This window comes from Oryctolagus cuniculus, chromosome 9, assembly GCF_051225735.1.
Source record: "Oryctolagus cuniculus isolate XC-2025 breed Fujian yellow rabbit chromosome 9, ASM5122573v1, whole genome shotgun sequence".
Taxonomy (NCBI): domain Eukaryota; kingdom Metazoa; phylum Chordata; class Mammalia; order Lagomorpha; family Leporidae; genus Oryctolagus; species Oryctolagus cuniculus.
In genome coordinates this window covers 99,529,142-99,555,315 of record NC_142875.1, presented here as the reverse complement: position 1 = coordinate 99,555,315, position 26,174 = coordinate 99,529,142, and the positions used below count along the sequence as shown (strand labels likewise).

Genomic DNA, 26,174 nt, shown 5'->3' with positions numbered 1-26,174 from the left:
GGAGAGGAAAAATGAGTCTCGTCCATTGTATTTCTTGTAAATTTGTCAAGACACACACACATACACACGTGCACGCATGCGCATGGTGCATACACACACACACACACACACACACAGAGCCATTCTCAAGCCCAGTCCTGATACAGAGACACATTTATCTTCATGGGTCTGCAATCCGTTTTGCTGGAGTGCTGGGCTTGCCTCCCGCAGCCTCTCACACTCTGCTGCTCTCAGTGTTTTGGACAAGAGTTCACCATCTGAGCCGAGGAAACAAGTTCAAACATCACAAAAAGAAGAAAACCAGATCAGAAACCTTCGGGCTGGGAACCAGAACAAAGTTTGCTACCCCACAAAGAGCCATTCTTCTTCTTTCTTTCTTTCTTCTGGTCTTCCCCTGCTGCCCCTAATGCTCTGCCCCCCAACAGCTCCTATGTCCACTTGGCTCACTCGTGTGGCACAACAATCTGCAAACGCATTCGGAGAGAAGAATGAAATGTCATGTCTGTGACTGATGGCGGATGCATTCCTGAGTGAGGGAGATGACTTCTAGGTTCTGTGCCCAGTACTGCGCAGCATTAAAGTCCCCTAATCCACCGCTTTGAAAAGAGAGGGGTGCAAGCCAAAGAGCAATTGATCAAAACTAAGAAAACAAGTGGAAAAAGGAATCCAGGGAGAGGGTAAGGCCTGAGCCAAGTTTTGGAACAATACTTCCTGAAAATTAAAAATGGGACTAAGTGCTGGGAAAGGGACCTGGAATCCAAAGCTCAGTGACCCACAGAGTGGGCTGGCCGATACAAGTTCATTCCAGCGTGGCTCAGCCCCAATGGGAGGCTGGCATTTATGGTGGAAAAAAGAAAAAAAAAAAGTTTTACTCTAGGGAAAAATTCCATTTTTAGCTTTTTAGTGGAATCTGCCTATCACTTGAACTGCTTCAAACAGTTCCAAAGGAGATTGGAGTTTGCTTTTTTAAAAAAATTAAAGTAACACTGACATATTAGCAAAATACATAGATTAAGTGTACAATTTGATGAGCTTTGATAAATATATCCACCCACATGACTATCTCTTCAGGCAAAATACAGAATGTTTCCATCATTCCAGAAGGTTTTCTTGCATCCTCTTTCATTTAATTCCTATAGGTAGTCACCATTCTAATTTTTGTCACCATAGGTTAATTTACTTTGTTCTTGAATGTCATGACTACATTAAGTATATACTCTTCTATATCTGATTTCTTTTGTTTAACAGAGTGTTGTTAAAATTCATTCATAAAGTTGCTTGTATCGACTGACATTAGATGCCAGTTGACATGCCCATACACCATACCAGAGTGGCTGGGTTCAAGTCTGAGCTTTGCTCCTGGTTTCAGTTTCCCACTACCATGCACCCTGGGGGGCAGCAGGTGATGCTCAAATAGTTAGGTCCATGTCATTCATGAAGGAGACCAGGACAGAATTCCAATTCCTGGCTCTGGCCTGGCCCAGCCCTGGCTGTTGTGAGCACTTGGGAAGCGAGCCAGCAGCTGGGAGCTGTCTCTCAAATTATAAAACAAAAATATCAACAACAAAAATTCTCCAGGAAGAAATTCTACAGTATTCTTTTGTTCCATGGTTCACAGTATTTAACTGAAATATACTTCTTTTTGTAACTTAATATACACTCAATACATACATTCTATCTTCAGTGGAAAAAGAAAAAAGGAGAAAAAATGGCCTTCATCCTTATCTACACACTGAACTTTTCTATGTAAACTCTTTCTAAACAATTATTTATTTCCCATTACTCCCATCTTCCCCTTTTCAAGCCTTTTACTTAATGTGTGAAGTCTGAGTTAGCATTTCACATTCAAATGCAGTGCTAAGACTGGGTTGGGGGGGCAGAGAAGGGGAGGTTCTGTCTTACATATCCTTGCAATCCTGAATCCTTTCTGTAACCCAAGCAGCTTCTCTCCAGTGGAAAAAGAACATACTCATACACGGCTGCCCGTTTTCTAAAAAAATTTACTCTTTATTTATTATTTGAAAGAGAGAGAGGAAAGAGATTTCTATCTGTTGGTTCACTCTCCAAATGGCTGCAACAGCCAGGTTTGGGCCAGGCTGAATCAGGAGCCAAGACTCCATTCTGGTCTCCCACATGGGGGACAGGGGCCCATGTCCTTGGGCCATCATCCGCTGCCTTCCCAGGTGCATTAGCAGGGAGCTGGATTGGAGACGGAGCTGCTGGGACTTGAACTGGGCACTTTAATATGGGATGCTTGCGACGCAGGTGGTGGCTGCGCCACAACACTGGCCCCTGCCCATTCTTTTTTAGAGAGACATAGAAGTTTTTCTTTCTGATAAACTAAAACTTGCCATCTTCTGTCTACTTACTGGTCATGCAGCCCTCAGCCAGCCACGCACACAACGCTCACTTCTCTCCATGCAGCTGCACCATTTTGCTGCGGCCTCTGCTACCACTCTGCAGGCTGCTACTTAGGCTGCAGCGCTTCTCAGTGTCCTCTGAGGCAGCTTTACTTTCACAAGGGGATGGGCATCTAGCCCCTGGTTTACTGACTTAAATTTTAAAACCTTTTTATTTTGAAATAATTTTAATGGTAATTGAAAATTTGTAAGAGTAATGTAAAGAACTCCCTTACCCTTCACCCAGATTCCTTAATTGCTAGCATTTTACTGTGTTTGCCTTATCACTCATTCATTCCTCTCTCTCTTTCTCAATGGATACAGGTATGTGGGCCAATCTCTCTGCATCTGTAGCTATGTCACCCTATATATGCTTCCTTATTGTTAAATTCAGGTTGTGTATTGTTTGGCAAGAAAACTCACTTGTGCTGTCTTCAGTGCGCATTATCGAGCAGCACACAATGCCGATCTGTGCCATAACTGGTCATGCTAACCTTAATCTCTCGGTTACAGAGTCTGCTTTGTTTTCCACAGTAAGTTACCAGGAAGTATTTGGTGCTAATTAAAAAATGATTTTTTTGTGAAGAGATATTTCAGCCTGTGCAGTAACATCCTGTTCCCTAACACATTTCTGTTCAGTGATCTTCACATACATTGGTGATTCCGCCCTAAACCAGGTATTACTCTGATGGCTGTCGAATGTTGATCCTTTAATCCTGCCATTCTGTCTACGTTTATTAGCTGGCATTCTGCTCTATGATAGTTTTCCTTTCTCCTTCATTTTTCTTTTTAAAGATTTATTTATTTATGGGGCCAGTGTTGTGGCACAGTGGGTAAAGCGCCACCTGCAGTGCTAGCATCCCATATGAGCGCCGGTTCGAGACTCAGCTGCTCCACTTCAGATCCAGCTTTCTACTATGACCTGGGAAAGCAGTAGAAGATGGCCTAAGTTCTTGGGCCCCTGCACCCATGTGGGAGACCCAGAAGAAGCTCCTGGCTCCTGGCTTTGGATCGGCCCAGCTCCAGCCGTTGCAGCCATTTGGGGAGTGAACTAGTGGATGAAAGACCTCACTCCCTCTGTCTGTCTGTCTGTCTCTCTCTGCCTCTCCCTCTCTGTAACTCTGCCTTTCAAATAAATGAAGCAGAATTACAGAGAGAAGGAGAGAGAGAGAGAGAGAGAGAGAGAGATCTTCCAATCACTGGTTCATTCTCCAAATGGCTGCAATAACTGGGGCTGGGCCAATCTGAAGCCAGGAGCCAGAAGCTTCTTCCAAGTCTCCTATGTGGGTGCAGGGAACCAAGCACTTGGGCCATCCTCTGCTGCCTTCCCAGGTGCATTAGCAGGGAAATGGATCAGAAGTGGAGCAACAGGGAATTGAACCGGTGCCCATATGGGATGCTGGTGCTGCAGGCCACGGCTCTAACCTGCTATGCCACAACATCTACTCTGTCTATATCCTTTTGATGTAGCCTTACCACTCTTGAAATACTTCTTTTCTTGCTGGTACAACAGGATGTTCTGAGATTATCTTGTACATTCCCACATATGGCCCTAGACTCAGCCATTTTTCCAAGGAGCCCTGTTTGGCAGAAAAAGAAACCACCATTTGGGTGCTAAATAAGCTCCTTGTTGCTGGTGTCACTGTTTCTAAATCCTCTCAGCAGGCAAAATCAGGAGATGTTCAGAGGTGTGTGTATCTGCAGATGAGGACAAACATGCACACAGAAGAACCTACATCTATTTATCTATCTGTTAAAACCTGTGAGCTCATTTCAACAACAACCCAGCCCCACAGGGTTTATCTCTACCCTTTCTGTATTTGTTAGTCTCTTCTCGTGTAATGACAAGCTTCGCTTACATTACCTTCAACATGTTTACTCATTTGCTCAGTCTCACGGTGTGTAACCAATCTCCCAACCATGGGGGCCACCTTCTTGGCCGTGGCCTACTGTTTCCATCCTTGCCAGCTGAAACCGCAGCCCTGGCCCTATCAGAAATGCTGGCCATGTATGCTCAATCTCTGTCCCAGCTTGTCAAATATACCAGTTGTGCTGGCAGAATCCTTGGTCCTGCCAAATACACAGACCCCAATCCTTGGATCCAGCTCCACTGCTAAATATGCCAGCTGTGCTGATCAAATCCTTGGCCTCCAGCCTGCTGGCTATATCTGTCATTTTGGCTGTATCAGTTGAAATGTTGGCCTCAGCCCCACTGACCATGCCAGTTGATTCCCTGGCCGTGATAAATGGGAAGGGGCAGGTTCCATTTAAAAGGAACACATTTAAAAGGGACAGGTGTTTGGCCCAGAGTTAAGACACTGGTTGGACTACTTCATCCTATTCTGCAGTGCTTGGCTTCATGTCCTGCCTCTACTCTCAAACACAGCTTCCTGCTAATGCAGATCCCATGAGAGAGCAGGTGATGGCTCCAGTAGCTGGGTCTCTGCTATCCAGAGGGGAGACCTGGATCGGGTTCATGGCTCCCAGTTTTGGCCTGGCCAAGCTTCCAGTTTTTGTAGGCTTTTGGGAGTGAACCAGCGGATGGGAGATCTCTGAGTCTCTGCATTTCAAATTAAAAAAAAAAATTAAGATAAAAGAAGAAAAATTTCAGCATTTTGCTGTCAGGGACTATATCCTTGAAGTTATTGTTGCTTAGCGTATAAAAATTTTTGGTGGAGACTACTATATTTGAGGGGTTTTGCCTAAATCTTTCCAGAAACTTGAAAACTTATTCTTTATACTATATAATATACTAGATGTATGAGTACTTGGACAGTAATATTTAGGGTCTCCTAGAGAATGGATTTTATTGCCATGGACTTTGGTGTTATGATATTGACAAGATCAGAAAGAAACCACAACCAGTTTTATGGAACTCACAGTGTACGACGGAAGGACATCAGGAGATTGTTTGTGGCTGGATTCTTTATGTGGACCCACGGAAGGGGGTTTCCTTCAGTTCTCAGGACTAGAAGTGACTGTGTTGTTGAACTACTTGTTTCTCCTGTGGGATGTTATAAACTGCACAGCTAATGTGATTTGAAAGGCAGAGTTACAGAGAGACAGAGAGAAAGAGAGAGAGAGAGAGATTGATTGATCTTCCACCTGCTGGTTCACTCCCTAGATGGCTTCACGGGCTGGACTGGTGAGTAGAATTACAAGGGCAGGGGGACTCAGCAGGGAGGAGAGACCTGTAGGTGACTCGAGGCCCCCATCTTCCCTGAGAAGCCCTTCTATGGAGCTTCTCACTCAAGTACTGAGGACTTAGAACAGACTGCTTATTTTCCAAGATTCTGAAACACACTCCCCCTTCACCTGAGAGCCGGACTAATCCTGTGACTATACCTCTGGATTGGCTACCATTTGAAAGAAGTAAAGAAGTAGAACATGAACCAGACCAAAAACAAAACAAAACAAAACAAAACCTCACAGAGATGACACAATGGAAATTTTACATATATAAGATATTATTTAACAATCTTTACTTGGCCATAAAGTATCCCAAATCTGACCTGGTCCAAGTTTATTTTGCTGTTAGAACTTGACAAGACTAAAAGCTAGAGGTAAAATGGCTCTGAATTCACTGTTTGAAAAATGTATGTTTGCCAGCCTAGACAAAAAAACCAAAGGAACTGGACCCAAATACTTAAGTCTGCAAAACACAACTTTCATGTATCCATTCACTTGCACACCAAAATATTTAAAATGCATACAATTAACTCCAGGGAGTACAATCAAATCCATTTAGTCAGACTATCTGATTCTGCCTAGGGTATGTAAAATCACAATGCACAAAACCTCTTCAAACTAGGATACTTCAGCCCAAGAACAATATTATGCTCCAGGCTGGTTACCACATTCGCTGTCTAACTGAGCCACTGCACTGGTGACAAGCTGAAAAGCTGAAGTTTATTGTTGCAGGGAAGTCGTGTTGTACAGCACAGCAGTGTTTGACTAAGCGAGCCATGGGAGACTTGTAAATGTTTCCTCACCTCATTGCAAGTTGAAAACAATCACTTGGAGCTATGAGAAAGATGACATATACGAGTGTGGTCCTTCCAATCTCTGCACCTGTGCAGGTCTGCAGTTTCCCACCCTGTTGCATCTTTCTGAAACTACAGAATTGATGTGTAGCATATGCTCAGTACAGCCTTTTAAAAACATATACAATGTTTATGTAAAACCCACTGTTACCCCTCCCAAATCCTTGGGCTCTATGAAAATAACTAAGCTTGAAATTTCAAAACCCAAAACTCTTTGCATTTATATTTAAGGAAAAAGCCATTTGTCAAAAAAGTTTTAGTTGAAATTTTCCATAATTTTTCTATAATATTTGACTTAAGAACCACTCACTCCCTGAGACGTCAGCTGTATGCTAGCTCACCATCAATGCTGGATGCATGGGGACACTAACAAGGCTTCCTGTCCAAGAGACGCAAAAGGGTTTGGCAAAGAAACAAGGGCATCATATATATAAGGAGAACTTGTAGGCTCAGTGTGGAAAACTTGCATCTGGAATTCCAGTTACGAGTTGTGATTCCAAAAGATAATAGACAAGGCTCAAAGTATAGGGATGTTCTAAAATAAACAGAAGATGCTGAAATTTAAAACTGAACTTAGTAAAAACCTTCTTCTTAGTCAAGCCACTTTGTATCAGGAGAACATTCTGCCTTGACACTATCTCACTCTGTTTCCATAAAGCAAGCTGCTCCAGGCTCCCAGACAGCACATAAAACAGTGTAAGATCCGCCCTCTCGGAAAAACTGCAGCAACGCTCTTCGTCCAGAGCCAGGTGACCGTGAGCCCCGGTTCAGTAGATGATGACGAGCAGACACAGCCTGAGCATAGTGGAGCCATGCATCTTGGATTTATCTCACACCAAACGATGCTGCTCATTGTTTACGGAAACACATATGTGTGTTAGAAAGGCAAAATGCAGACTATAAAAGTGCACACTGCAGATGGAAAAAGAAAAATGCAACTGAGAGCGGGTACAAAGATTCTATTCCAAGAGATAGAACACCCAAAGTGTTTTTTCCATTCTCCTACTCAACACAACACTTCTGATACAGGTTCTCCAGCAGACACCAACTTATGTCCTAAATTTAACTCAACTCTGACACCATCTATCTGGAGATAGTTTGAGGGCTCAGTCCCATAGTCCCATGAGACTGTCCCCACCCTCTGATGCCAATCACAAGCCCCAGGTTGTAAGTCATGTTTCTGACCCACGGCTGTAAATCAGGTTCCTTTAATTTGGTAGATGGCTGAAAGAACTTAGGGGCACACTTTACTCACGGTCATCCACTTATTCCAGAGGATATTTTAAAGGATACAATCGAACAGCCAGGTGAAGACGCACACAGTGCAAAGAACGTGGGAAGGGGTGTGGAGCTTCCTTGCCTAATCCTTAGTAAACTATCAATTAAAAATAATAACAGCAATTATGACTATCAACTAAAAGGTTTATTTTCTTAAGATTTATTTATTTGAAAGGCAAAGATACAGAGAGAAAAAGGGAGAGACAGGGATAGAGGGAGAGATCTTCAATCGGCTGGTTCCACTCCCCAAATGGCCACAATGCCCAGAGCTGGGTCGGTCTGAAGCCAGGAGCCAGGAGCCAGGAGCCAGGAGCATTCTCCAGTTCTCCCATGTGGGTGCAGGGGCCAAGCACTTGGGCCATCTTGCATTCTTTCCCAGGCACATTAGCAGGGAGCTGAACTGGGAGTGGAGATTCTGGGACTTAAACCAGTGCCCACATCCCATGTGTTTTTTTAAAAATAAATATTTATTTATTTATTCAAAAGGCAGAGTTAGGGGCCAGCACTGTGGCAAAGCAGGTAAAGCTACCGCCTGCAGTGCTGGTGGTTGGAGACGCAGCTGCTCCACTTCTGATCCAGCTCTCTGCTATGACCTGCGAAAGCAGTAAAATGTGGCCCATATCCTTGAACCCCTGCACCCACGTGGGAGACCCGGAAGAAGCTCCTGGCTTCAGATCTGCCCAGTTCCAGCTATTGTGGCCATTTGGGGAGTGAACCAGTGGATAGAAAACCTCTCTGTCTCTACCTCTCTGTAACTCTGCCTTTCAAATAAACAAATAAATCTTAAAAAAAAAAAAAAAAAAAAAGGCTGAATTGGGACACACACACACACACACACAGATATCTTCCATCTGCTGGTTCACTCCCCAAATGGCTGCAACAGCTGGGGCTGGGCCAGGCCAGGCCAGAATAAGAAGCCTGGAACTCTACCCTCCCAAGCAGGGGACAGGGGCCCAAGGAGTTGGGCCATCTCCACCTTCCTGGCACATTAGCAGGGAGCTGGACTGGATGTGGCACAGCCAGGATGTAAACCAGTGCTCAGCGTCATAGGCATTAGCTTACCCTGCTGTGCCACAACACTGGCCCACAGTTCACAGCTTTATTCTTTAAGATTTATTTATTTTAAAGTGTGAGAGATAGAGGAGAGGAGAGGGGAGGGGAGGGGAAGGAAGGGGAGGGAGAGAGAGAGAATCATGGGGCCCGGAGCCATGGCTCACTTGGCTAATCCTCCGCAGGCATCCCATATGGGCACCAGGTTCTAGTTCTGGTTGCCCCTCTTCCAGTCCAGCTCTCTGCTGTGGCCCGAGAGGGCAGTGGAGGATGGCCCAAGTGCTTGGGCCCTGCATCCACATGGGAGACCTGCAAGAAGCTCCTGGCTCCTGGCTTCAGATTGGCGCGGTGCGGGCTGCAGTGGCCATTTTGGGGGTGAGCCAACAGAAGGAAGACCTTTCTCTCTGTCTCTCTCTCACTGTCTGTAACTCTACCTGTCAAATAAATAAATAAATAAATCTTTAAAAAAAGAGAGAGAGAAATAGAGAATCTTTCATGTGCTCATTCACTCCCCAGGTGGCCAGCTGCAAGAGTCAATTCTGGGCTAGACCAAAGCTGGGAGCTTCATCCAGGTCTCCCACACGGGTTGTAGGGACCCAAGCACTTGGGCCATCTTCTGCTGCTTTTCCATGCCATTAGCAAGCAGCTGGATTGAAAGTGGAGCAGTTAGAACATGAACCAGTGTCCATAAGGAATGCTGGCGTGGCAGGCAGCGGCTTTACTATTATACCACAATGCCAGGTCCTCCAGCTCCTAGTGTTATAACCATCACAATGGTTATGTTCATTATGCTTCATTATGTCTGCTGAAAGATCAAAGAACAGATATAGAGATGTTAAGGAAACTCAGATCTTGGGGTCGGCACTGCGGCATAATAGGTTAAGCCTCTGCTTACAGCACCAGCATCCCATAGGGGCACTGGTGCCTGTTCCAGCTGCTCCTCTTCTGATCTGCTCTCTGCGATGGCCTGGGAAAACAGTGGAAGATGGCCCAAGTGCTTGGGCCCTGCACCCATGTGGGAGACCCAGAAGAGGTTCCTGGCTTTTTTATTATTTTTTATTTTTTTTATTTTTATTTTTATTTTTTATTTTTTCAAATCGGCCCAACCCTAGTCATTGCAGCCACCTGGAGAGTGAAATAGCAGATGGAAGGTATCTCTCTCTGTAACTCTTTTAAATAAATAAATCTTTAAAAATAAAAGTAAAACAAATAAAAGCCACAATGAGAATCCAAGTCTGTCTGACCGCAAACCATGCCCTAAACTTGCTCTACACACTGCAGATGACATCAGGGGCTCACGGCACGAATGCACATATATCTACCTGTCATTCAAGTGTGTCAATCCCAATTAATAATCAGACCCAAAGAAAATTCCAAATGGATTGGAAATTGTGGGAGCAGATTTACAAAATTCAAAATTAGAAAGCCACTGCTAATGCCTAGATTCCAGGCAGAGCCTTGGAAGGAATTCACATATTTTGCCATCTAGTGATCCTACAATCGTCATTGAGCCACCACAGGTAGTTTGACAGGCTGAAATACACAAATCTTAATAGCTCCATGGGTAATAATAATCTTTCAACTTTTAAAAATGGAATATTTTACTTGAGGTAAATCAATCCCCATTCAGTTTTATAGCACCAGGAATACAATATTAATCATCATATTTCCTAAATGGATCATTATGGAATTTAACACCACAATAATATTTTATTTCCTAATTCCTCCCAGGCTCTACATTAAATCTTTTCATAACAGTGATTTTTTAAAATAAAATTTTACTTAATTTATTTGAGAGGCAGAGAGAGAATTTCCTCTTGGAAAAAATTTGCTAAGAGCTCAGAGAGAGAAGGTGGGAAAAGAAATAAAAATAGAGTGCTCCCTTCTACTGGTTTACTTCCACTGGTTTCCCCTCTAAATGCCCTCCAATGGGAACTCAATCCAGGTCTCCCACATGACTAGCAGGAACTCAATTACTTGAGCCATCCCTGCTGTCTCCCAGGGTTTGCATTGTGAGGAAGATGGAGTTGTCAGCCAAGTACCAAACATAGCTACTCCAATATGGGACACAAAATGTCCTAACTGTTAGGCTTAATGCTTGCTCCATAGCAGTGGTTTTTAACTTTTTAGTTTGTAACTCTGATCAAAATTTTATATTCTCAATTCTGGATTTTTTTTAAAAAAGTAAGATTTTTTTCTATCTATCTGAATTTACTGTTTTTATTCTTTTCTTTTTTTAAAGATTTATTTATTTGAAAGGCAGAGTTAGAGAGAGGGAGAGACAGATGGAGAGGTCTTCCATCTCTGGTTCATTCTCCAGATGGCCCCAATGGCTGGAGCTGGGCCAGGTAAAAGCCAGGAGACTGAACTCCGGCTGGGTCTCCCACATGTGTTCAGGTGCCCAAGGACTCGGGCCATCTTCTGCTGCTCTCCCAGGTGCATTAGTAGGGAGCTAAACCAGAAGTGGATTCCAGGGCTGGGATCCTGGTGTTCAGGCTGTGACTGAACTTGCTGTGCTACAGTGCTGGCCATGTTTTTATTCTTTATAATATTGCGGGTTGTATAAGAACAAGTGCCAAATATACAACTGCCTTGGAGAGAGGGGGGAAAAAAAAAGTGATGGAAATGAGAAAACTTAAGTAGCCCACAGGGAAAATCTTTGACAAAATGATTCATGATCTAACATAAGGCCTGACTTCTCTTCCTTAAAATTTACCACTACGGGTATTTCTCTACAAGTAGCATAGGTAATATTATTTCACTTCATTAAACCTCAACAGCAATGCTTGGGGGCAAGTATTATTGCAATTTCAGTGTTAAAAAAAAACAAAAAAAAAAACAACAAAAAAAAAACAACTGGGGCTTAGAAAGGTTAAGAATTGTTCAATGTCCCAAGCCAGAAAGAGACAAAAGTTGGAGTTAAGACCTAGATATATTTGACTTTGGTGTCATTATTTTTTCTAATATGCTGCTGCTGTGTGTATATATGTGTGTATGAGACAGAGAGAGTGATTTAGTTTTAGGATGTGGGGACCATTAACACCAAATATGTTTCTTATATGTTATTTCTGGTCAGAGATTTTCCAAATTGGGTCAACAGCAGAAGAAACAATGCTATAGTTTGAATACAGCTTATCCTCTACAAAACTCATGTTGGAATTTAATCCCCAATATGAGATATTGAGAGGTGGGGTCAAGTGGGCCATTTAAGAGGTGACTAAAGGGCTAAGTGACTGCTAGCATCCCATATGGATGCTGGTTCCTGCCCCAGCTGTTCCACTTTGGATCCAGCTCCCTGCTAATGGCCTGGGAAAAGCAGCAGAAGATGGCCCAAGTGTCTGGGCCTGACATTCACGTGGGGGACCCAGAAAAAGCTCCTGGCTCCAGCCTAGCCCAGCCCCAGCCGTTGTGGTCATCTGGGGAGTAAACCAGCAGAAGGAAGATCTCTCTCTCTCTCTCTCTCTCTGACTTTCAAATAAATCAATCTTAACAAAGAGAGGTAACTAAAGCTTATAACTTTCTTAGTATACAGTATTGCATTATTAAGCTATCATTTTTTTTAAAAAAAGAAAAGATCTTATTTTATTTATTTGAAAGGAGGAGTTACAGAGGGAGAGAGTGGGAGAGACAGACAGACATCTTCCACCATTGGTTCACTACCCAGATGGCTACAATGGCCAGAGCTGGGTTGATCTGAAGCCAGGAGCTTCATTCAGGTCTCCCATGCGGGTGGCAGGTGTTTAAATACTTGGGCCATCTTCGACTGCTTTCCCAGGTGCATTAGCAGGGAGCTGGACTGGAAGCTGAGCAGCCAGGACTTGAACCAGTGCCCATGTGTGATGCTGGCATTGCAGGTGGTGACTCAACCTGTTCCACCTCAACACTGGCTCCATGCTATTATTCTTTAACAATAACATGCTATTGTTCTTTAACAATAACATCTGGGAAGTTACCTTGTTCCCTGGCTTTTCCAGTAGTCTGTATCCCTTGTCCAAGTAAGCACAAAGTAAAGTAAGACAGTTCACCTATCAGTACTCAAAATGCTAAAAATGAATATGTGGTGAGTTGTTTTCATCTTCTCTATTGTGTGAGTATATGTATCTGTACAGAAATGTGTAGGAAAAATCCTAGAGTATAAGTTTAATAGACTACAGCTATTCAATAAGCAGAATTTGAGGATCTGGGTAAACTTTGGTAAGAATCAAGAGTCTTCAAATAAGGTGTTTTGCATATTTTTTCTTATACTTTGTAAATTGATAATAACCCAAGCTCAGACAGAGATGTGTCTTATTAGCATGTACAAAGCCCTGAGGGTGATTCTCACTCTAACAAAAAAGGCTGAATAGTCCATAAAATAATACTTTTTCTGGATCCCATCAGTTATGAATGAACTATGAAGGCATTCTATCTCCACACAGTGGAAGTTCTAGGTTAACTGAGTGGGCCGAATTCACTGAATTCAAGGGTGATAGACTTCATGAACATTTAGAATTTCTGTGTATCAAAGATACAGTTAACAGAATAAGAAGGCAACTTACACAATGCATGAAAATGTTTGCAGGTTGCATATATGAGTAGGGATTAATATCAAGATACATAGGGAACTCTAAAACTCAGCAACAAAAAACCAAGCCACTTAAAAATGGGCGAAGGACTTGAATAAGCATTTCTTCAAAGAAAAACAAATGCTTATTGGCAAATAAGAGAAATAAGTCAAAACTAGGATATGCTACCCTATACTTATTAAGATGGCTACACCAAAAACACAAACAAGCAAATAAAAAACAACCAGAAATAAGTGCTGATCAGAATGAGAACAAACTGGATCTCCTGTAAACTGTAGCAATGTAAAGGAAGCATCTACTATAGAAAACAGAATGGTGAATCCTTAAAAAATTAAAATATGTTCTGGCAAGTCAACTCTTTTGAGTATACATCCAAAAGAAAGGAAAGGAAGATCTCGAAAAGATATTTACACACCCATGTTCACAGCAGCACTGTACACCACAGCTAAGATGTAGAAGCAACGCAAGCATCCATCAGTGGAGCAATGGGTAAGTCACATGTGGTATATACATACAACGGAATACTATTCCACTAAAAAGGAAATGCTGACACATGCTACAACGTGGATAAAAGTTGAGGACATTACACTAAATGAAATAAGCTACTTGTAAAAAGGCAAATACTTGTTTATTTATTTATTTTTTTTTTGACAGGCAGAGTGGACAGTGAGAGAGAGAGACAGAGAGAAAGGTCTTCCTTTGCCGTTGGTTCACCCTCCAATGGCCGCCGCGGCCGGCGCGCTGCGGCCGGCGCACCGCGCTGATCCGATGGCAGGAGCCAGGAGCCAGGTGCTTTTCCTGGTCTCCCATGGGGTGCAGGGCCCAAGCACTTGGGCCATCCTCCACTGCACTCCCTGGCCACAGCAGAGGGCTGGCCTGGAAGAGGGGCAACCAGGACAGAATCCGGCGCCCCGACCGGGACTAGAACCCGGTGTGCCGGCGCCGCTAGGCGGAGGATTAGCCTATTGAGCCGCGGCGCTGGCCAAAAAGGCAAATACTTGTATGAGTTGCTTAGAGTAGTCAAAATCAGAGACACAAAAAAGTGGAATGGTGGCTGCCAGGGGCCCTGGGGAAGGGAGAATGGGGAATGATTGTGAACGGGCATAGAGTTTCAGTTTTACAGGATGAAAACAGTTATTGGAGACAGATGCCACGTGGTGATGCTTGCACAACATTTAAATGTATTTAAAATAACAGTGAAGTGTACTTTTAAAAGTGGTTAAGATGGCAAAATTTTGTGTTAAGTGTATCTTGTCACAATAAAAAAAAAAATTAGGTGTGGGTGTTTAGCCCAGCAGGTAAGACACCAGTGTCCCAGATCGGAGTATGTAGCTTTGATTCCTGGCATCAGCTCCTGAGTTTCCTGCTAAGCAGAACCTTGGACACAGTGGTGATAGCTCACGTAATTAGGTTCCTGCCACCATGGTGGCAGACCTGGATTGTTGTCTTGGCTTCCAGTTTTGGCCCCAGCCCCGTCCTGGTCCAGTTTTGGTTACTGAGAGCACTTGGTTGAACCAGTAGAATGGAGCTCTCTGTTTGTCTCTCTGTCGGCCTCTCAAATTAATAAAAGGAACATTCTAAAATGGAATAAAAAATTGAAGAAAAAATAGTGACAGTGTACTTTGGGAGTGATAACATATGAAAGAATAAAATGTATGTCAACGACAGCATGAAGACAGTGACAAAGGAAATAGAGTATGTGTGACACTACTTCAAAGTGGGCCGGGATAAGTTAAAAGTTGTACACTCCAAACCATAGAGCAATTACTTGAGGAAAGGGAGGGGGGACAGGGAGTAGAGTTCAGAAGTCACTGTGGAAATAAAGCAGAATCATAAAAAATATTCAGTTAATTCAAAAGAAAGCCAAGAAAGAGGAAAAAAAGGACAAATAACAGATGAAACAGAGAACAAATTACAAGATTGAGGATTTAACTCAACTATAACAGTAATTATATCAAGTGCAAATGGTCTAACACCTCAACTAGAAAATGGAGAATGAGTGACTGGATATATGCTCTAAAGAAACCCACCCAAATACAAAGACACATATAGCTTAAAAAATGTATAGAAAAAGATTTACCACAAACACATTAATCTAAAGAAAGCTGGAGTGATTATGTTAATTATCAGACAAAACAGACTGCAGAAACTTTGATTAAGGCTGCTACTTAATGATAAAAGAGCCAATTCATTAAGGAGACATAACAATTCTTAATGTATTCATTTAATAACACAGCCTCAAAATACACAAAGCAAAAAATGGTAATGTAAGAAAAATAAATGTGGCCAGCATCATGGCTCAGTGGCTTAAGCCGCCACCTATGATGCCAGCATCCCACATGAGTGCCAGTTCAAGTCTTGGCTGCTCTACTTTCTGATCCAGCTCCCTGCTAATTGTGGGGAGCAACTCGGACTATACTGTTACTGGAATTAAGACTTATTCTATGCATCTGCTCTCCCACAATATGGCGCTGGGAGAGAAGAAAACAGCTTCTACACAGCTGCCTCCAGTTCAGCCAATAAACTGTAGGACTTGCTCCTGATTGGAGGAGAGCAGCGTACTCAGCGTGTGGGCAGCCGAGTTGGGATTGGCAGAGGAGGACTATAAAGGAGGAGAGAGGCGGCATGCACCAGGAACATCTAAGGGGAACATCTAAGGGAACACCTGTGCAGCCCCCGAGAGAGCCGGCCAGCGGTGTGCCGCTCCCCAGCGGAAGTGGGGAATGTGGCAGGGGGAACCGCCCTTCCACGGAGGTGGAAGGGACAGTAGCCAACCCGGGAAGAACCAGCAGCAAACCCGGGGAGGGCCGAGCAGACAAAAGAACAGCGCAGGGTCTTGTGTCGTTCCTCCATGAAGAGGGGGAGCGACATAATGGTGCCATGACTCGGATAGGAAACCTAGGACGGATAGGAAACTTAGGAGGGAAGAAACGGGAAGAAGTGGGAAAATATCGGAGAGAGAGACTAGCAAACAGCCTAGGGAAAAGCCGGACGAAAAAGGTGCCGGAAGAAGCTATTGAAAGCCTAGGCATAGACTAGGATACGGACTACGGGGGGAAGCTGGGAGAAATCTCTAAGGTCGAAAGCGAAAGTGAAAGCTAGAACAAACAGACTCGGATGCGGACTGTGGGGAGAGGCCAGGAGAAATGAGGGAGGAGTATTGTTGGAGGAAAGCTTGGGGAAACATACCGGGTAGAGAAAAATGTTAGGGAAATTGAAGCTGCGGGGGGCAGGCCGAGGCGGAGACGAAAGCCACTTTGGGATTCTCAAGTTAGCCCGGGAATAAGGGGCAAAAAGTTGAAACCAGAAGCGGAAACGTAAGCCAGATTGGGATCCGTCTGATTAGCCCGGGGAGCAAAGGACGGGAAGCCAAATCGTGGGGCGGAGACGTGAGCTGGGTTGAATTCGCCAGGCTAGCCCGGGGAACTTGGATTGAATGCTAGTGGCGGAGACGTAAGCTACGCTGTGTGACTCACGGAGGCTGCCGCGCGCAGACAGAGCGTGCGGGGCTCAAGTAGATAGGGAACGCTGGGCTAGTGCGAAGCCGCGCAGATGAGAGAGGCGCGGGCTGAAGCGGCTCAGAGCCGGGAAGCCGCCGAGAAGCAGCCTCGGGGCGGGCGCCGGGAAGCCGCAGGGATAAGAGAAACAGAAGTTTAGAAGTAAAATGAGAGAAATAGGAATGCTGGTAGATAGAAGTAAAATAGGAGAGATAGGAATGCCCGGAGATAGAGAAATAGAGAAGTAAGGCCTCCCCACAGCACGGCAATGAGAGGCTTGGATTCGGTCTGCCTGATTAGTGAGGCGATGAGCACCTGCGGGCGGCTAGCAGCTTATGCGCCGCAGGTCACCGAAGACAGGCACGTTATTAACATCAATAGTCTCCCCACAATACCGCAATGAGAAGGCTTGGATTCGGTCTGCCTGATTAGTAAGGCGGTAAGCACCAGCAGGCAGCTCGACCAGAGTATGAGCTGCAGGTCACCGAAGATAGGCACGAATCAACACCAATAGGCCTCCCCACAATATGGCAATGAGAAGGCTTGGATTCGGTCTGCCTGATTAGTAAGGCGGTAAGCACCAGCAGGCGGCTCGACCAGAGTATGAGCCGCAGGTCACCGAAGACAGGCACGCATCAGCGCCTAAAAACCTCCTCACAACATGGCGAAGAGAGGACCCGGATTCGGTTTGCCTGATTGATAGGACTTGTAAGAACCTGTGGCAACTCTAGCAAGTAGAGCAGAGTGTGTGCCGCGGGACACCGAAGACAGGCGCGTATCAACGCCAAAAAATAAAAAGAAAGGGGGATCTGTGGGGAGCAACTCGGACTATACTGTTACTGGAATTAAGACTTATTCTATGCATCTGCTCTCCCACAATATGGCGCTGGGAGAGAAGAAAACAGCTTCTACACAGCTGCCTCCAGTTCAGCCAATAAACTGTAGGACTTGCTCCTGATTGGAGGAGAGCAGCGTACTCGGCGTGTGGGCAGCCGAGTTGGGATTGGCAGAGGAGGACTATAAAGGAGGAGAGAGGCGGCATGCACCAGGAACATCTAAGGGGAACATCTAAGGGAACACCTGTGCAGCCCCCGAGAGAGCCGGCCGGCGGTGTGCTGCTCCCCTGCGGAAGTGGGGAATGTGGCAGGGGGAACCGCCCTTCCACGGAGGTGGAAGGGACAGTAGCCAACCCGGGAAGAACCAGCAGCAAACCCGGGGAGGGCCGAGCAGACAAAAGAACAGCGCAGGGTCTTGTGTCGTTCCTCCATGAAGAGGGGGAGCGACACTAATGGCCTGGGAAGAGTAGCAGAAGATGGTCCAAGTGCTTTGGCCCCTGCCACCCATGTGGGAGACCTGGAAGAAACTCCTGGGTCCTGGCTTCAGCTTGGCTCAGCCCTGGCTGTAGCAGCTATCTGGGGAAAAAACCAGCAGAGAGAAGGTCTCTCCCTCTCTCCCTGTAACTCTAACTTTCAAATCAATCAATCAATCTTAAAAAAAAGATTTATTTGTTTATTTGAAAGTCAGAGTTACAGAGAGACAGGCAGAGAGAGAGAGAGAGAGAGGGAAGCTAGGAGCTTCATCCAGGTCTCCCACATGGATACAGGGCCCAAGAACTTGAACTATCTTCCATTGCTTTCCCAGGTGCATTAGCAGTGAGCTGGACAGGAAGTAGAGTTACCAGGACTCGAACAAGTGCCCACATGGGATGCTGGTGCTGTAGGCAGCAGCTTTGCCTGCTATGACACAGCGCTGGCCCCAATAAATAAATCTTTAAAAAAAAAAAAAAAGAAAAAGAAGAAAAATATATCCCCAAGTTAGTTGGTATGGTAGCCAGCCTCTACAAGGGCAGAGGAAACGAAACAATTTCAGGAAATCTTCAGATGCAAGGATCTATTTTTAGGCTCCCACACACCAGGCAGTTGCAGATTATATAGTCAATACTTGGTGGAGTCTGACTGGTTTCTGATATCAGCAGTCAGACTACCCAAAGCTACTCAGTGGCACTAAGGACAGTGCCATGGGCTACCAAATCAATAATCAGCCAAGAATATAATAAGCACAGCCTACATGCTATTCTTTTCCCCTCTCTTTTCATTCAACAAGTATTTATTAAGCAGCTACCATGTACCACGCATTGCTTTTGGGACTGAGGATCCAGCACTCAAGAAGATAGACAAGGCTCTTGTCCTGTCCTCATTGGGGAAGACTGAGGGGAGCATGGTGGCAAGGAATGCACTGAGACAGAAGGTGAATAACAGATGCTGGGGCGGAAGGCTCTACAACACAAACACAAAACTACAAACAAAGCACACACACAAAATAAACCAACGTGCATATCTGTCTTCAGTTTTTTGGCCATCCAAACTAAAGTTGAACCTTGATCACAATATTTTCACAGGCAAATAATTCTGTATTGTTAGACAGCATGCATTATTCCCTTAAATTCTCAGTTGGGGGCAGAGTGAGAAACTTGGCTGGCTTTCTCCACCAATCTTTAGCAGTGATGGAGAAGCCCAGAAAAGGTGGTATTAATTGCTGTATTCCTTTAGATAACCCACATCGCTGTTTTCCAAGGAATTCTGCTAACGATAGCTTTAACACACTTGAACAACAACTTCAGTAATGGAGGATATTCTCAATCAAGGGCAAATGTGACAATATTAACAGAATTCATGTGTGAGAAACCGTAGTAATTTGACTGTATCATAATGCACAATGGCAAGTCTATTTACAATTTCCTGGCTTTATTCACTTAAAACTTTCTGAAAAATTCTTAGTTTAAAATTTTCTATCTTGGTTTTTCTACCTTGGTCTCAGACTGACGATATATTTTTCCCTTTTTGGAAAGACATATTTGAAACACTGGACTAACAGAAAATACTTTTTCTATTTGAGAGACAAGACATTCTACAAAGAAATAATGTAACACCAGTTAAACTTGGATACATCACTGTCAGTAGCAGAAGAAGCTCTAGCTTTCTGCAACATTTTGAAGCAAAAGTCTTAAAAGTGAACTTGTCATGTGTTCATGTAGCTTTCAGATATATTTTTACTGTGTGATTGCTAATATCAAAAAGAGCTATGAGGAACAAATTCATTAAATCAATGCTGTCCTTTAGCTGTTTTCCTCTCTCAAGCAATAACGAAATGGCAATAGGCTATACTTCAGAAATATGCCTTCCATCTTTACAACAAATCAATAGGATAGCTTGAAAATTAGGCTGTTAGGCATTCTGGCCTAGAATCAGCCCTTAAGGCATTAGGATCTGGCTAGAAAGCCCATGAGAGTATTTCAGGCATGGAAAGCCAAGACACTCTGGCAAATAAACAAACAAAAATGACCTAAATGAAAGAGCACTGTGAGTGAGATCCCAGCGGAATGAACGGGCCATCAAAGAAGGAGGTCCCTTTCTCTGAAGGGAGGAAAGAACTTCCACTTTGACTATGACCTTGTCTAAATAAGGTCGGAGTTGTTGAACTCAAGAGGCTTCCATAGCCTTGGCAGCTCATGACAAGAGCCTTGGGTGATTACTGATGTCATAAATAAGAGTGTCAATTGTTAAATCAACAACAGGAGTCACTGTGCACTTACTCCCCATGTAGGATCTCTGTCCTTAATGTGTTGTACTATGTAAATTAACAGTATAACTAGTACTTAAACAGTACTTTATACTTTGTGTGTCTGTGTGAGTGCAAACTGTTGAAATCTTTACTTAGTATATACTAAACTGATCTTCTGTATATAAAGATAATTTAAAATGAATCTCGATGTGAATGGGATGGGAGAGGGAGTGGGAGATGGGATGGTTGCGGGTGGGAGGAAGGTTATTGGGGGGAAAAGCTACTATAATCCAAAAGTTGTACTTTGGAAATTCATATTTATTAAATAAAAGTTAAAAAAAATCTAAAAAAAAAAAAAAAGAAAATTAGGCTGTTAAGTAAATCTATCACTCGGTGAGGTCACACACGGGGGACTGAGTGCTAGCCTGTGCCCTCCAGCCTGCCCTCCTCGACTCATGGGTTGGCACTGCCATCTTTAATGTGGCACCGCTGGAGGCTGTTCTTGCCACATGTCACGTAATTTTCCTTCATGTACTGTGAGTAACCATTCAACTAACAGAAAGTACGTAGCTAGAACAGTGGGCAGCATTAAAATTCTGGTGGGGCATCTCGGTAAATTTATAACACCTGCGGGTTTTGTGGCCTTTTGCTTGGTGTGACAACAGTCTGTAAGGGCTGGGTTTATCACCACTGCCCTCTACGAACTAGGAGCAGAGCAGCTTTGAATTCATGTTTTAGAAGCAGCTCTGCTTCTCCTTCTCCTCCTTCTCATCGTTCATCCAGTTTTTTTTTTTCCTTCTGTCCTGTTTTCTCTTATTCATGAATTCTGTATCCAAGCTAGCCTTATCCTCTCTTTACTGAGCTGAAAAATGATAACATGTCAAACAGAAAATCCTATGTAAATATCCAAGCAAAAGGGTTGCTTTAGGTTGAATCTTTGTACCTTCCCCATTCACATGTTGAAATTCCAACTTTGTTGGCGACAGCATTAGGAGGTGAGGCCTTTGGGGGTGGTGAGGCCTTTGGGGGTGGTGAGGCCATGAAATCAGCAGCCTGAAACTCCAAAGAGGGCCCTTACCAGAAACCAAACGCGCTGGCCCTCTGACATGGGAATTCCAGCCTCCAGAACTGTGAGAAAGAAATTTCTGTTCTTTACAAGCCACTCAGTCTATGGTATTTGTATTGTATTCCTGGAAATTGCTGAGAGTAGATTTTAAGTGTTCTCAACACCAATGCAAAGTGTGTAAGGTAATGCATATATATGTTCATTAGCTTGATTTAGCCATTCCACCATGTATAAATATTTCAAAATAACATGCTGTACATGAAAAATACAGATATTTTTAATTTATCAATTAAAAAATAAATGAGAAAGTAATTTAAAACATGCTATCTGGAATTTCAGGCCCCCAACACCACCACAAAGGGTCTAGAATCTGAATACTGCATTCCCCGAAGTGGCTGCACCCAGCTAAAAAGCAGCTGGATGTCAACAGGCTCTTGTCAAAGCTCAAGGGAGAGACTGACCTGTTCCTGGGTCATCTTCTGCAGCTCCTTCTCCCAAGCTGCCTGGTCATCGTCCAAGTTATAGGAAGCTGGTGGAGTGAGTCCACGAAGGATTAGGGGGTCTCGGTCATGGCAGAGGGCTGTCAGGTGTCCAATATATAACTTTAATTTGCTTCTATTTTGGTCAAGTTCTAAGAGGGGCTGGATGATCTGAGGTGAAAAAAAAAAAAAAAGAAAAAAAAGAAAGAAAAAATAAGGAAAGTCAAGGTCAACCTGAAAGGAGAAGTCAAAAAACACTGGCCAAAGACTAAAAGCTCTTCTAAAAACTACTGACACCTGCAGGATGATGACAGTACCTGTCTACTTCCTGTCACACGTTTACACTCACACACAGAGCCGCCATTGTGGGCGAGGGGCAGGGAATGCGTCCACAGCTGTGTCTGTAGCCAGGGCATTAGGCGTGGTGCTAGCTTGTTCCTACAGAGATGACACCCCTGGTACAGAGAGACGCCAATTACCCCCACAATTTCTCTTTTCATTGATTTATGAGCAGGTCACCAAAAACTGCTAGTGGAAACTGCTCATCTGAAAGCCTGGATTCCATATACTTCGTGTGTTCCTCATCTCCCGGAATGGAAGAAAAATCCTGTCTCTGGAGAAGGTGTTCGTTTTTCTCGGCCAAGAGAACTCGTGACTAAATCTGCCTCCTCCTGGCTGACGCTCCCCTCATTCATTACACAAGGCCGATCTGATAGTCTTTCAAACAGTGACTGATAAATCCTTATGTAACACCAAACACCTGACTCACAGCCAGGAACTCTCTGAAATTCTCTTGGCTGAAACAGTGGCTCCGTGTTTTTCTTAAACACCAGAGCAGCTCTACATGTTTTCTTTTCTGGTCCTTTCACCCGGGACGACTAAACCTGCCTTTGGCCCTGTCTGGAAGCGCGCTCAATGACTGATGACTCCAACCCAAACTTTGTTTCACAGTTCTCATGACGATCTTCTGGCCAGGTATCTGGTAGTCGGTCACGACGGGGGTGTTCAGGAAGCGAGTCGGGCCAGATCTGCCATCACACAATACTGAAGTCTCAGAGCAGCATCTGTTTGACACCCGGCAGCTGGAGAGCTGCAAACACTGCCAAACACCGGCGGCTCACCAACACTCCCATGGCTCACAAAGCAGAGGCCTGCACCTGCGGCATGTCACCAGACTGGCACTTTTCACCAAGGGAACGCCTCTGATCCACCTAATGAGTAAGGAGCTCAATAGTGTTCAAGGTAACAGAAACAAGGCCTGGTGTTACTGGAGACGCTGACATTGACTCCCCATGTACCCCCGGAGAAAACAACCTTTAGCTTACTAAAGAGATCAGAGTTCAGAGTTCAGGCCTACATAGTGTAATACAGTTGGAAGCTGGAGCCCGGCTAGACAAACCAGAGGACAGTGAGAAAATTCAGCATGCTTTTCATTTCTGAAGAACTCTCTCTTTTCTAAGGATAATGGTTAAACATGGACATGCTGCTGCGGAAGATTCTTGGGTTCTCTAAGAACCAGCAGGTTTATGGCAGAGTTCTGTGCTGAACTTCTTCCCTACGACAGGCCATCCACACAACCAGTCACAGAGGAAGAGAACAGCTCACCAAGCAGAGGATCTGCTTATAGGGAAGTCTGGAGTTGGTCACAAACAATACCAACCTCTCAAAAAGAGTTGTGTTTTATTTCTGAGCACCAATGCACAGTCACTGTAGAACATTTCAGAAGAATCCCAAGTGCAGTCTTTAAAGGCAGTATCCCTTTAAATGCATGTGCACCTTGCCTATCTGTGATGCAAGTGTCCACTGCTGCCCTCATATCCCCCATGACTCAGAGCAATGCGTCCTTTTTTGATCTTCCATTTTGTTTGGTCTTCTCTATCTTCACAGACACACTGGGTTTGTGCTATTCTCATTCCATTAGAGAGTGAGACAGAGAGAGTGAGAGCAAGACAGAGAGAGAGTGTGTGTGTCTGTGTGTGTATGAGAGAGAGAAAGAGCGAGCGCGAGTGAGCTACCACCACAAAAATGCCACATCAGGAATGTAAGGTGGAAAGAGCTGGTATCTTAGGTCATTTTGGATTGAAAAACTAGCATTAAAAAACTATGCCCATGGAGGAAGAAGACAATGTGATAAGTGGTCATAATGGAAAGGTCAAATTCCTTACAAGAAAACCCAGTCTGGAAGGCTACTTGTCCATGACTACCACTACAGCTGGAGATGTGGACTTTTTAGGTCCTTGTTCTTAATAAAAAATGATTTTCAAACTGATTTAACGTAATTCAGACTGAAGTGCTAAGTGACTAAAGAATATGACAGTTTTGCACACTGAAAAATTTCAAGGTGCAATTAAAAACTGAAAATATCATATAATTTAAAATTTTTTTGGATTAAACTCATTGTCTGCAATTGTCAGACTGCCTGTCCTTTCTTCTCTTTTCGAAGAGAAATGCCTTTTTTTTTTTTTTTTAACTATAGAGCTTACTATGTGAATGTATATGAAACAGCCCAGCCAGCACAGTCCCCAAATCTATCCATAAAACAATTACCTTGGCCTCTCTGGAACATATTAACCATGTCAGTCATGTGGGAAATGCCCTTATCTCTTCCTTCTCCTATCTAAATTCAGCAGCCCACTTAGAAAAGAAACTGTGATTCCCACAAGGTAGAAAGCCACTGTCTAATCTCCAGAGAGGAAGGACGCTTGCAAGCAGAAGCAGGATGACTTACAGGATCCTCAAGTCCTGGCTTTTGTCCACATACAAGCCTCCGGACACTGGCAAGAAGTCCTACCAAAAATCACCACAAATGTGGTCAGACCTCACTGCTTCTATGCAGAACTGTAGTTATGGATCTTTCTTTGCACTGGGAAAAAGTTAAAAATGAACTTGTCAAGATAACCTTTGCTTGTAGCAAACATAATGCCAAAATGTCAATATTACTCCATACCTATTCTTACCAGGTTGTTAAGGAAAATAATTTATATATGTGCATATATACTATATATATGTATGTATATATTATATATACATATACACACACATATATATAATCACTCATCCCAAGGAAAAGAATTTAAATTATAAGATGGGGTGAGAAAATTTGGTTAAGTAGTAAGAGCTGTGTTTTCTTCTTACAAAGATTAATGTATTCATATGTTAGACTTTCAAATAGGTTTCAGAAACAAGCATTTAATGGCATATGATCTTCAGAGGTGCTGACTTATACCTTGTTTTCAGGTAAATAAGCTTAGATGACTAAGGGTCTTTTGGAAAACAGGTGAGTTGTTGCTTTACTATTTGATAGACAGTAACAGAAGATTCTAGACTATTCCATTTCTGCAATTCATTTACCTGTAAGATCTGAATACTTTCTTAGACCATAAAACTTATCAATACCAGGATGGAATGTGCAGAGCGAATGTGCTCAACCAGCCAATTAGATTGGCCTCTTTGTTTCTCTTTTCCCACTGTTTCTGTATCAGATACGTCAAGTCTGGCTTAGTAGACTGCAACACAATCTAGGAACTCATTTTGGGAAGTATGGCATATCCTCATCATAACAACTGGAAGAAGCGATAATTTTTGTTGTGTGGAAGACACCATTTTTCAGACCTAACATTTATTGATCACTTTACTGTGTTTCTAGCAAATTACTGTTATATTTGCCATGCTTCTTCTATGTGTGTGGCTAGTGTATAGTCTTAAATTGGCTACAAACACCTTTTTTTTTTTAAGATTTTGTTTTATTTATTTCAAAGAGAGTTAGAGAGAGAGGTAGAGACACAGAGAGAGGTATTCCATTCGCTGGTTCACTTCCCAGATTGCTGCAACGGCCAGAGCTGTGCCGATCTGAAGCCAGGAGCCAGGAGCCTCCACTGGGTCTCCCACGTGGGTACAGGGGCCCAAGGACTTGGGCCACCTCCTACTGTTTTCCCAGGCCATAGCAGAGAGCTGGATTGGAAGAGGAGCAGCCAGGATTTGAACTGGCACCCACAAGGGATGCCAACACTTCAGGCCAGGGCCCTAAGCTGCTGCGCCACAGCACCAGCCCCCTACAAACACCTTTTTTTTCTTTTTATCTGAAATCTTCACAGTCAGGTTTAGGTGTCCATTGATCAACAGCATAAATGTCAATGACAGTCTTGATTTCTTGTTGGGTTACCACTTCTTTGCTATCTCTCAATGTGGAGTAGAGAAAGCCCCAGAGTAAACAGCAGAGAAACTTTCCAGAAACAT

General features: G+C 43.8%; 1 protein-coding gene across 13 annotated transcripts in view; it reads right to left on the bottom strand.

The window, feature by feature from the left end:
• Positions 1–26,174, bottom strand: part of ERC1 (ELKS/RAB6-interacting/CAST family member 1) — a 522,480-nt gene that overhangs the window by 32,239 nt on the left and 464,067 nt on the right. For 10 of the 13 annotated variants that reach the window (XR_016213449.1, XR_016213450.1, XR_016213451.1 and 7 more), the window contains one exon: positions 21,921–22,109. Coding sequence is in view for 7 of the 13 variants with exons in the window: in XM_089304491.1 (XP_089160617.1) it covers positions 21,921–22,109 (189 nt within the window). In the remaining 6 variants the exon portion in view is untranslated. Of the gene's footprint in view, positions 1–21,920; positions 22,110–26,174 lie in introns of those variants that run through there. The other 3 variants (XM_051850753.3, XM_051850756.3, XM_051850757.3) reach the window with 1 other exon arrangement.